The 12,925-nt window shown below is 37.0% G+C and overlaps 1 protein-coding gene across 1 annotated transcript in view; it reads left to right on the top strand.

Moving 5' to 3' along the window:
- Positions 1–12,925, top strand: part of LRP1B (LDL receptor related protein 1B) — a 1,288,869-nt gene that overhangs the window by 849,406 nt on the left and 426,538 nt on the right. Inside the window, exons 26-27 of the mRNA XM_045032831.1 lie at positions 3,389–3,586; positions 4,425–4,629. Coding sequence (XP_044888766.1) covers positions 3,389–3,586; positions 4,425–4,629 — 403 coding nt within the window. The remainder of the gene's footprint in view (positions 1–3,388; positions 3,587–4,424; positions 4,630–12,925) is intronic.

Below are 12,925 nucleotides of genomic sequence, written 5' to 3'. Positions count from 1 at the left end.
TGTAGAATAAGAAATGAACAAAAATCACTACCTTAAGATAGTGGGGAGTCTTTGTTTCTTTTCTTGTTTATATTTCTTCCCTTCTTTACTCCCATCTCCATCTTTCAGATTTCTACCCTTTTCTTCATTTCTCCTGGCATTCCACCTTGCTTCTGTTTTCTTTTTCTTCTGTTTTTTTCCATTTTCAACATCACCCTGTTTTTATCCCTTGTCATCTTCTTTGCTGCCCTACTCCTTGTCCTCTGCTCCGCATCATGTTTCCTCTCCAACAGCAGTGGAGGAGGGACAGAAGAGTGAAGCACCAGCCCCAGGCTACCTTAGAATGGTGGTTTTCCAAAGAAGAGATGGTCTATTAATTTAAGATTTGTATTGTTTGAATATGAGTACCATACCAAAAGAGAGGCATTATTCACATACCAACTGAATATAACGAGTGCATTCTTTACACTCCCCCTCCCCATTTCCTATTGCACAGTAATGACTGGTGGTATATTACAGTTACACTAGAAAAAAATCATTAGAAAAAATTGAATGTGGTAGAAACACTTCTCTTGAGAGATATTTAAACCCTACGTTTATATTCAGCCTTTCAGAATTCAGTATAACAAAAGACAGTTAAATGAACTTTCAGTGTAATTTTAGTAAGAAAAGCATGTCATAATTTCTTTCAATACTACAGCAACTCTGCTTCACATATATTAATGCTTTCAATTTCCCCCCTCAAAAAATCATTTAATCCTAACTTTATTCTTTGTTAAAATGTTTATTTACTGTAATATTCAGGGAATGGGTTTTTTTAGGTAACTCAAGACTTCTGAATAAGGGAGGACGAATTAAGATGTAAATGTTGAATTTCAATATTTAGGAAGCTAGGGTACCAATTTGCTTTGGAGGTATGGTTAGAGAAGGCATGGTGTAAGGTAACAAATAAGTCTGGTAATGCATGTCAACCTAAGATCCAGTGACACTGACATTTCAGTTAACGACCCATCTAAAACAGAATACCAGAATAAAAACATTTCAGGAAAATTATGATTTAATATTTGTCCCACATTTTATTTTCTTCCATGGGGGGTTTGTGTAGTCCAACTTCTCATACCAGATTAGAAAGATTTTATTTTTTTCAGTCTAGGATCCTCATGCATATAAACTGTTCTATTACATTTCTCTTTTGTGCATCGCCCCTGCATTTCTTTATTTATAACTTGTATATGCTGAAGAGTAATTGTGTAAACATAATAAACCATGTTGCCTATAAGCACGTTTTTTGTCAAATATATAATTATTTATAGAGCAAAGAAGCTATTTTGTCCAGCTCTATTTCTTAAACATCCTTTGTATTACTATAGCAGAACTGTTGTTGCCATGGTTAAGGCTGCATTCTGTTTTGCACTTAAAACAGTAGTTAAACTCGTAAAACACAATATACCTGGCCCAAAGTTTAAAAAGATAATCTGTTGAGTAAAACCTGTATTTTCTGCCCCAGGAGATGGGGGGAGAGAGAGGGAGGGGAAGAGGGAGTGTTGAAGAGAATTGGTTAATTTTAGTTCCCAAATTCTAGTTGATTTTAAAAAGGGCCAAACATTTAATCTTCTGAGTTTGCATGATTTTTGTCGCTGTCATAACACAATCTTTTTGTGCCACAGTTAGCCAATGAAGGACAAGATTTATGATGAACAGGGTACTCTACACCATACCTGCTGATTTGTCAGAGATCAGGAGCTTCATTAAATTGTTCATCAAGCTTAGGAGCTTTTGACCTTTGTGATGCAAGAGCTACTAATGTTGAAGAGCTTGTTCATCATCACATAGTTCAGCCAGTTCAGGATCTGCAAAATCATTCACTACTTTGACAAGTATCAGGAGCATTGTGAAAGTGCCTGTTGGCTCATAAGCAGTTAGTGCTTTTCACGTAAGAAACCATTCAGTTGGAGATCATTATTTAATATACTACAAGTCACAACTGAATCTTTATGTGCAATTATTAGCTAATGGAGACCATGAAAAAGTTTAGTTTTTAAAAAGGAAAGTGAAAAGTTCCTTTTTTGAAACATTTTGACTTACTCTGCTTTTCAACACCTTAGGAGGCACTGAAATCCTGCCTGTTGTCTTGTTCCCCCAGTAATACACACACCATCCCAAACTGAGGCCTAGTATGGTAGAGGAAAAAGATTTTACTAGTCCAGCAGCATTATTGTTGCATTGTAGAGGAAGATCTTCAAGAAAGCAATGTCTGGTTTCCAAAATAAAATATTATTTGCAAAAGTCTCTGTTCTTTAAAGTAGAGCTCTTGACTTGGCTGGATAATTTTATGAAGATTTTCTTATTTTGCTCCAGACCCGGCTGGTCACTTTGACAGAAATCTTATTCTTTGTGAAAGTAGTCATTGCTGTGTGAGACAGCTTTTCTTAACTTAAATTAGCACTATGTTATGTGTGATTTAAGGCTATGTACATAACATACTTAACACAAATCCACAGCTACAAGGAAATAAAAAGTAAAGGTACCTAACATTACATTCCTTTTACTCATCCACCCAGAAATGTACATTTCTCCACTAGAACAAATGCCATGCACCTGACAATGCACAATATTCTCAATTCTGCCTCAATAGAAAAGCCAGGCTCTAGCACCCTTTCCAAAAACACGACTCTGATTTTTCAAGAACAGTTCAGAATGGTTAGTGGGGGGAAAGTCTGGTCTGTTTGTGATGGTGGTGGTGAATTTGAAGAAGTTGTGTGCTGTTACATGCCTTAATTTTACATGTCCTTGTTTTTCTGGTTTTGTGTTAGATAAGTTGTTTATGCAGTTTAACTCATACAAAATAATGTTTTTGTATTATATATGTTGCAGTACATGGTTTTCAACTAATTGTTAATTAGAGCAATACTAGATAATTTTGAGCAGACTTATTTTCTCTGAAGCATTTAAGAAAATAAAAACTTCACCCAAGTTCTTATTTTAGTTTTGATAGCTTAATGTTTTTTCTGGCCTTAATCCTTGAAGTCCAGGGAGGGAGAGGAGAGGAGGGGAAGAAAGACACTCCATTACTTAGCTCTCATCCAGAAGACATTCTTTGTGCTGTACCTGTGGACCACTGACTGAGTCAGATATCCTTGTTGTTAATATCCATTCAATACCTTTAGTTGAGGCAGATGAGCAGAAGTCTAGGTTGGACTGCAATATATATATATATATGCAAGATTTACTCTTTGTTGGAAAATGAATGAGCTAGTAAGACTTACAAGTTCTATTATTTTAATCAAACTGTTCCTCTAATAAAGTACTCTGAAATTCTTGTTCAGATGTGTGTGCCTCATATCAGTAAGTCTACTAAAATTCTACTCTTTATTATATATTTTTAATGTACAATCCATTATACTTCCAGATCCATTTGAAGCTTTCATCATTTTTTCCATTCGTCACGAGATCAGAAAGATTGATCTTCACAAGCGAGACTATAGTCTCTTAGTTCCTGGTTTAAGAAACACAATAGCACTTGATTTTCATTTCAATCAGAGCTTACTGTACTGGACAGATGTGGTAGAAGATAAAATTTACCGAGGCAAGCTTTCTGAAACTGGAGGTATGAATTTAACTTTTGACTTATTTTAGTAGGTCCTTAAAAAGACAGTGCCAGCCAAAGTAATGTAGTCACAGAACATCAAACTTGTCAGATTCTGGCCAAGCTATTAGTATTACTCCTCTCAGAGTGATTGTTTTAGGTTATCTCCAAACTCAGGCAGGAGTCACTGCTTTTGTTATGTTCAGTTTACAACTTGAATATTATCTTTAGAACTGTAAAGGCTAGAGACTTAATTTTTAATATGATACTTTAGATTCTGGTGCACAATATTATAGCTTTTTTTCCCCTTAACAAATGGAGAAATGTGAGGCCTTTAACATGGTGACCCAACCACAGTATATGTGGCCTATAGCACAACATAATCTCAGAGTGTATATAGAAATACTTACATAAAAATGTTTTCTAGGTTGATGTGCACCTATGCATTTTTTCACTGAAGACCTAGCAAACAAAATCACACATTATTTAATGGTTCAATATGTTCAGAAATTTGATTTTAAATTTCCCTTCATTTCTTATTCCTGTAATGACCAAAAATGTATTTTGTACATAAGCATATACTCTCTCACTACTTGTGAGAAAAGAAAAAAAAATAGCTAATGAAGATAAATATCATCATGTCAGATTAGCTATTATGTGGTCTCTCACTGAAAAATATGCATTAAGACTCATTAAATGGAGACAGTCTTAACTATAGCCTCAGAAAAGCGATATACAGTTTTGCATATTTTAATTATTTTTGTTTAGCTGGCAGTGTGATCATGCATTTATCACATTTTAAGTGTTGTGTCTCTGTTCTAACTCTTTTATATGTTTGCAACCTTTTGATCTTTGTTAGGTGTGAGTGCCATCGAAGTCGTAGTGCAGCATGGCCTGGCCACTCCTGAGGGTCTGACAGTAGATTGGATTGCAGGAAACATATACTGGATAGACAGCAATTTGGATCAGATTGAAGTTGCAAAATTAGATGGCACTTTGAGAACAACATTAATAGCAGGTGCTATGGAGCATCCCAGGGCTATTGCCTTAGACCCTAGATATGGGTAAATATACAATAGTTCTTTTTTCACGATTGCGTATAAAAACACTTTGAGGAATAAGCTTGAAATGTATGAATGTGTGTTGGTTTATTTGGAGTGAGTGCTTACATTTAACTTACCTTTAACAATGCTTGAAGAACTAAATTTTTTGGTCCAGTGAACCAGGGCATCAGGAGATGTCGGAGTCATTCTAGTCTTGGCTTTTTATTGACTCACTGTGTGACTGTGGGCAAGTAATTTAACCTCTCTGTTTGTTTCTTCATCTCTAAAATAGGGATAATAATGTTTACCAGCCTTTGTAAATAGCTTGTAGATCTGCAGATGACGAGTATTATATGAGTTCCAAGCATTATTATTTAATAATAATCAAAAGCAAAATATTTACTAGTTAAACTGGTTAATTCATTTATTTTACCCAATAGCATACAGAATTAATTGCATTTCTGATGGCTGTTTGGATGCATATTTAATATAAAGCAAACTGTTCAATTAAAGGTAGTCCTAAAATCATATGTCAAAGAAACAGTATATTCTTCTATTCCACATAATACTGTATGTGATTTGTAGGTCTTTCTTTTTCTTTTCTTTTTTTTTAACAGTAGTGTATCTGTCCTGATACTATGGCAAAAATGGTCTAATGTTTCAGTACACTACAGCCAAGTCAAGTAAGGGTAATATTAAACAAATGTCTTTATATTTCTCAAATTTTGTTGGTTTGTACTGTTTAAATGAAATTCATGAATACATGTGATATCCACTAAGAAGTTAGCTTAGTGGAGTCTCTCGTCCTGATTGTCCTTGAATGCAGCTTGAAACAGGGAATAATTTAGTTGGCATTAGTGAAGTTAAATCAGTGTAAAACTGGTGAAAGTGAGAGGAAAATGAAGTGCCATACCTGCAATCCATAAGTCAATTTTCAGCCAGCTGTTGAATGACACAAGACTCACGTCTGGAAATATGTTTGTTTACTATATAAAATATGTTAAAAATTCTTTGAGTTAGACCATTTTATTGAGATAAATGAAAAATAATGATCCAGACAAAGAACACTATTAGATCAATACTGGACAGAGTTTGATTTATTAAAATATTTTTGGAAGCCAAGATGTAATGTCTAAAAGCCAACTGACCACAAAGACAAGACCATTGTCTTTATATATAACAGCCTTTTTCCACTGATGATAAATTAAAAAATGGGTATAAAGGGTAGGGTAAGTTAGAAAGAATTTGTAGACAATAATATTTTCTTAAAAAGCAACGGTGTACATATTCCTTCTGGTAAGAGTGGAAAAAATAGAACCTTTGAACACACAAAGCATTATCTGCCCCATCTATTCTAAAGAACTTTTGAATAACAAAATGACAGATGATTCAAATCAAAGATTTGTTTGTATTGCTGCTAAATATTTACTTCTAATTCTTCTTTGTAAGCATACAACTGTGACAATCCTTATAAAAATTCTTGAACCAAATCTCTAGATGTTTTCAGCCACAGAATATGCTCAGGGAAGACTGTAACTATCCAAATATCTGGTGAGCTGCAAATATAGCCAAGTAAGCATCATCCAAAAAAGTTGGATATGCAGAAAACAGCTTTACATTCCTTAAAATGTGGATCCAACCAGAAGAAAAGCAATCTAGGTCTTTTGATAATTTGATTTTGAGTCCTTCCTCCTTATCTATTTTATGGTTAATTTCTAACTTCAAACATTTTGAAAAAGATATTGAAAAGCTGTTTGAAAATCATCCTTTTTTTCCCCAAAGATGAGTGCACATGTGGGCTTATACTTAACTTACCATATGTACATGCAAATCAAGAGCAAAACTGGCTAACAAGGACATAATGGGCTTCAAGGTAGCAGTGTGGGAGGGAAAACAGACTCAGCAGAGTTACTGTGTCCCCTCCTCCCATAGCTGGATAGTAGGAGGGCGGGAAGGAGGTATTGATCGAGCAGAGCCAAGATTCTCCCTTGCTGCCACAAGCCGGTTTAGCTGCACTGGGTATAGATCCAGCACAGTTTATTTCCTTCCCACAGCATGGAGGAAACTGTGAGGGAGTTGGTTCCCCCCCTGGGCTGTTCCTGAGGCTGTGCAACAATGCCCTGCCACCTTATTCAGGGCTTGTGTCAGTGCCATGTTTGAGTCCCAAGTATATGAGCATTCTGACAGCTAGTTAGTTGTGCACAATGAGTATTTATGCACTGGTTTCCATTGTGCATTCACAGATGCATGCAAGCAATTGTGTACGCCTAAAATCTAGATCATAATGTCTAGGTTTGATTCAATCCTTAATAAGTGTACACAATATGGAAAACTTCAACTTAAACTCCACTAACACTCTACATCTAAATATTAGTATTTTTATCCACGTATATTTAAATCTTGTATTAGATTTTGTTGAGATGGTAAACTTTTAAAAGCTTTCTGAAATCTTTAATTTTTACCTCTGGTGAAATGTACTCCACCAAAAATTGGAATTGGTTAATTTTACTTAAGCATGATCACTTATCAAATAACACAGCTTGTTCCAAATCTGACTTTGAATAAGTGCATTCGTTTATAAAATACATATTTAAAACATTTAACAATCTCTGCGAAATGCATAATAACAGTAAATCGTATTCTTGAATAGCTTTACACAGCAGTATATGTGTTCAGATTGCTCGTATTAAAGTGACTAAATAGACTTATTGAGAAAGCAGTGCAAAGAAGCACTCTGAACGGGCTCCAGATCAGAGAAATAGCTCTTACCAAAGCCAATCAGAGAAGCAGGTGTGTGAGTTTGGTGAGGGAGTGCATATTCGTTTTAAAATGGACACAGCTTGGGGAAATTGGGATGTGGAATTATTCTGATCTTTTAAAAAAATGTTACAGGTCCATTTCTAGCCTATTTAATTTAAAGCATCCCTAGGCAACTTTAAATTACATCCAAAATGTCTTTAAGGTCAGGAGCAAGAAGGCTGAAGTTGGCAGCAGAAGCTTTTAATACCTGTGAAATGGCATATCCCTCTTATAGCCAATCAGTGTTTACAGTGAGTGATTTAAGTAGATTATCTTAAAAATTACCTATTGGACTGCACAACTCCTGAGCACAGAATCCAGTGAACCCCAAAATATTTCCTCAATCTGGTACAGCTACAGATATTCCATTATGGCTTCACTCTCCGTATAGGAAGAGAAGAAAGGAATATCCAGACGGAAGGATTTTGACATGGTAGTCTAGGCAAACCAAAAAGGGGGAATATGCACACAATAAAAAAACCAACATATGGAAACATGGATAAGCCACCACAGTTTCAAACCCCTCCTGCTACAAATGGGCTACAGATTGGCTCAGCTCCTACACAGTCAGTAGCATCACAGAGAGCCAATAATTGCTCGAGTATCAGAGGGGTAGCTGTGTTAATCTGAATCTGTAAAAGCAGCAAAGAGTCTTGTGGCACCTTATAGACTAACAGACGTTTTGGAGTATGAGCTTTCGTGGGTGAATACCCACTTCGTCGGATACATGCATTTGATGAAGTGGGTATTCACCCACGAAAGCTTATGCTCCAAAACGTCTGTTAGTCTATAAGGTGCTACAGGACTCTTTGCTGCTTTTAATAATTGCTCATAATTCCAGCATTCAAAAAATAGACATAACATTTCTGGACTAGGTTTTCTGTTACACATAGGGCTTATGCAGAGTACTCATTGGAGTGGTGCACTATAAAGAGTGTATTGGTGCTCATTTGAAATGACCTGCACAGCTCACTTGTCGCTTTGCTGTTCATTCGTTATATACCCATCCCAATCTCATGGTAATAAAACTTTTATCCCATGTGAAATTATAATTATACAGTTATGCATATTAGACCTTTAAAAACTGATCATATATATGATCTATTTTAAAATGTCTAATATGCATTTTATATATGTATATATACATATATGTATAAAGTTGCTGGTGATACACATTCGTACAAAATATTATTAAAACATGTTCTTTCATTTTAGAATCTATTTGGATATTTTTAGGCTATAAATCAATTACCTTATTTTCGAGATAGTGGAAGTAATTTGCATCTGATTATATACACAGAATAGATAATAGTGGCTTTTTTAGAATAATAATATCTATACTTTAATGGTCTGTAGCTCATTTGCTTAATTATAGATCCACTAGAGTCTTACGAATGTAGATACCCTTGACTCAATATGCAGTTATGGCTTCTTACAAGCAGTTTTGGTATATAATTTCTGTGTCTATACAGTGGATTCTCAGTTTGTTGATAATTGACCTATCTGAGCTTAAAGTGGGTGTTTCACATGAAGTGAATGTTGTCTTGCTATAAAATATTAAGGGGGAAAGTATAATGAATTCCTCGGAAGACATATTTATAACACAAAGTAATTGCTTTAAAGATTATAAGATTTTGAGCAGTATAGGGAGTCAGCATACAACAAATCTTTATTTACTGCAACACAAAAGGCCCTACTAACAATATGTACAAACTTTTGTTTTAGTGTTTTGTTTTTTATTGTTTTGAGAATAAATATTTTTCTAATATGTGACTCTGTTTATCATACTGAAGTCCTGATCCTTCAAGGCTTACTCAAATGAGCAGGCCTTATGCATTTAATTACTTTATAAAAATCATTAGAGTTGCATGTATGAGTAAGTTGATTCATAGATTGATAAAGTCAGGAGAAAGTACTGTGCTAATATATTCTGTCCTTCTGAACAACACAAGCCATTGATGGTAATGGTATTGCTAACATGCATAAAGTTAAAGAGAACTGAGGCCTAACTTTGGAACTTTGAATTGTGGAACTTTGAGTCAAATTTTCCTTTTGAGTTACACCTTGTGCAATCCCACCATTACAAATAGAGTTCCATAACTTGTGAATTGGGGAGTATTTGGCCCATTATATTGATTTTATATAAAAGGCACTTTCAATTATTATGTTTGGAAAAAATAAGGTCCTTCAGGGATATTTTTGAGGCAGTCTTTGCCTCACTAACTAGGCCATAATCTCAATCTTAGTAGAACTGGATTTTGCGCAAGGCAAACGGCCCATCTGTGAATTTCTTTGCTACTTTTATAGCACAGATTAGTTAACTAAGCATATACAGTTTCTTTTACCTGCAGAAACTGACTTACTGAGGTATCTTCTGATTAAAGTGTGTATTATTTGTTCCCCTTTTAATCGAGTTACATTTTAGAATGATTTCAGAATGTATATAGGTAAACCATTAAGTAATAATTACTAGATGTGTGTCATTGTGCAGAGGCACTACATGAAAAAGCCATTTCAGAATCTGTGTTCTAAAGGCTGGAACTATCAACCACTGTTTTTTTATTTTTTATTTTTGAATGTAGTTTTTAAAAATTCTCATTGTTACGTTATCTAAAGCAGGGTATGCAGAATACCATTTAAATTGTGGGGGCATAGATTTCACTCCCCCCCCGACTCTCCTCTTCCCTTCTGAGGTGACCCCCCACTAGCCCATGAGCCCTTACACACTTCCAAATTTGAGTGAGTGGTGATGTGGCCCGGCACAAACTTCTGTGGTGCTGCAACCCCAACCAGCTCACAATACCACTCACTCAAATTTGGCCTGGCCAAAATGTGGTCGTGCCATGGCCTGGGTGACCCTCAGGCTCCAATGAGATCCTGGCCTCCAATTAGACTGCTTAAAACTCCCCCATTTGGAATTTGGGAATGAAATTCTTTGTTCGTGCAGAGCTGATGTAGCCAGCTCTCCACCATTCCCTCTCAATTCTCCCAGAATAGGATACCTACTGGGCAAAGAGAGACTAGAGCAATTCCTGGGTGACGTAACAGACACATTGGGGGTCAAAACTGCTCTGAGGATGCCTTAACTAACATCACGGGCTAAACTAGTCTCCAACACCCATACATTTCAGGGGAGCACAATGATGGAATAGATCTCTAGTGTAGCTGAGGATCACATCCTAACTGCACATAATGACAGTCTGTAAGCATAGGCCCCAACTTTTCTGGCGCCGATGGGTGCTCGACCCCCCTGACCCAACTCCAATTGGCTGCCAACAATTTTTCCCCCTGGGTGCTCCAGCGCCTATGTCTGTAAGCAGTGTAGTTGTAGCTGTGTCAGTCCCAGGATATTAGAGAGACAAAGTGGGTGAGGAAATACCTTTTATTGGACCAGCTTCTGTTGGTGAGAGAGACAAACTTTTGAGCCATACAAAGCTCTTCTTCAGCTCTGGGAAAGGTACTCTCAACAAAATGCAAGATGGAATTGATTATTTGGAGTAAGAAGTTAGCACGTATTGTAAGGGACCATTCAAGGTTGAGTGGCCTATTAACATCTCTGCAGTCATAGGATAAAAAGAAAGGGATAGTGGGTTCCAGATTGGGTAATGAGTCATAACTCCAGTGTCTCTGTTCAGTCCATGATTTTTTACTATATCTCTCAATACTGTGTTTCTCCCCTGCCCCACCGTTCCCCGCAGATTTTAATTCTTTCAAAGGCCATTCTTTCTCCTCAGAACTGATTAGGTCTCTGATGAAGCAACAGTTGTTGCTAGGTTTTTAATTATAAGGGGACAACATGACCTGTTGCTAGCATTAATACACGTTAGAGAAAGGGAAATGTTAATGCCAGCTGGCAAAAGCCCTCAGGCTAGTATAAAACAAGGTGACCTTAACAGAAGGTTAGATTTTGGGGGGAAATTACAATAGAGTCAAAGGAACAACAAGAAGGAAATCAGTGGGGGGATGTGTTCAACATCTTAGATGTCTGTACACAAATGCAAGGAGTTTGGGGAATAAACAGGAAGAACTAAACGTATTAGTACATAAGCTGAATTATGATTTAATTGGCATCATAGAGAGTTAGTGGGAGGAGTCTTATGACTGGAATATTGGCATAAAAGGGGATAGCTTGTTCAAAAAGGACAGGCAAGGAAAAAAGGGAGTGGAGGTTGAGGTCCAGGTGGAGGTGGGAGGTAGATGAGCTGAGAGTCTCTGGGTAAAGATAAAAGGGGTGGTATCAGCGTGGGCATCTACTATACACCACCGCATCAGGAAGAGGATGTGGATGAGGCATTTCTAAAACACATAATAGAAATATCCAAAGATTCCCTGGTGGTAATGGGGGACTTTAACTACCCAGACATCTGTTGGAAAAGTAATACAGCAAAACACAAAATCTCCAATAAGTTCTTGGTCTGTATCACAGACAAATTTTGTTCCAGAAAGTGGAAGTATCCAGGGACACAGCCATTTTAGACTTGATTCTGACCCACATGAAGGTGAAAGGCAATTTGGGTGACAGTGATCATGAAATGATAGATTTCATGAGTCTGAGGAAAGGAAGTAGTGAGAGCAGCAGAATAAGGGTAAAGGACTTCAAGAAAGCAAACTTTAGCAAACTTTAACAAACTCAGAGAACTGGTAACTAAGGTCCCATGGGAAGAAAATCTAAGGGGAAAAGTCATTCAAGAGAGCTGGCAGTTACTCAGGAGACAATATTAAAGGCACAACTAAAACTATTCCAGTGCAAAGGAATGAAAGGAAGAATAGTAGGAGGCCAATATATATCCATCATGAGCTCTTTAATGACCTACAAATCAAAAAGGAATCCTACAAAAATGTGGTCAAATTGATAAGAAGGCGTATAAAAGAACAACACAAGCATGTAGGGACAAAAGCAGAACGTCTAAGGCACAAAAGAGTTACATGTGGCAAGGGATATTAAAGGCAATAAGAATACATTAGGTGCTGAAGAAAGATGAGGGAAAATGTAGGTTCTCTACTTAGTAGGGAATCACTGATGACATCACATGGGGTTCTGCAGGGATCAGTCCTGGGTCCAGTAAAATTCAATAGTTTTATTACTAACTTGGATAATGGAGTAGAGTGGTGGTTTGCTACCTTTTTTTTTATTTGAAGACCCCCAAAAATATTTGAATGGAGGTGTGGACTCCTTTGGAAATCTTAGACATAGTCTGCAGACCCCCAGCAGTCCATGGACCACAGGTTGAAAAGCACTGTTCTATGGTAACAACAACTTTTTACGGACCCCTTAGACCAGAGGTCTCCAAACTTTTTACGCCCAAGATCACATTTTGAATTTAAGGGCAACCCAGAATCTACCCCGCCCCTTTCCTGAGGCCCTGCCCCTTCCCCAAGGCCATGCCCCACTCACTCCATCCCCCACACTCTCCATCACTCGCTCTCCCACACCCTCACTCACTTTTCACCGGTCCGGGGCAGGAGGTTGCGATTTGGGAGGGGGTGTGGGCTCTGGGCTGGGGCCGAGGGGTTTGCA

The sequence above is a fragment of the Mauremys mutica genome, chromosome 10, assembly GCF_020497125.1.
Source record: "Mauremys mutica isolate MM-2020 ecotype Southern chromosome 10, ASM2049712v1, whole genome shotgun sequence".
NCBI lineage: Eukaryota > Metazoa > Chordata > Testudines > Geoemydidae > Mauremys > Mauremys mutica.
The sequence above is the reverse complement of the archived record's forward strand: the minus strand, read 5'-3'. Positions and strand labels throughout refer to the sequence as shown.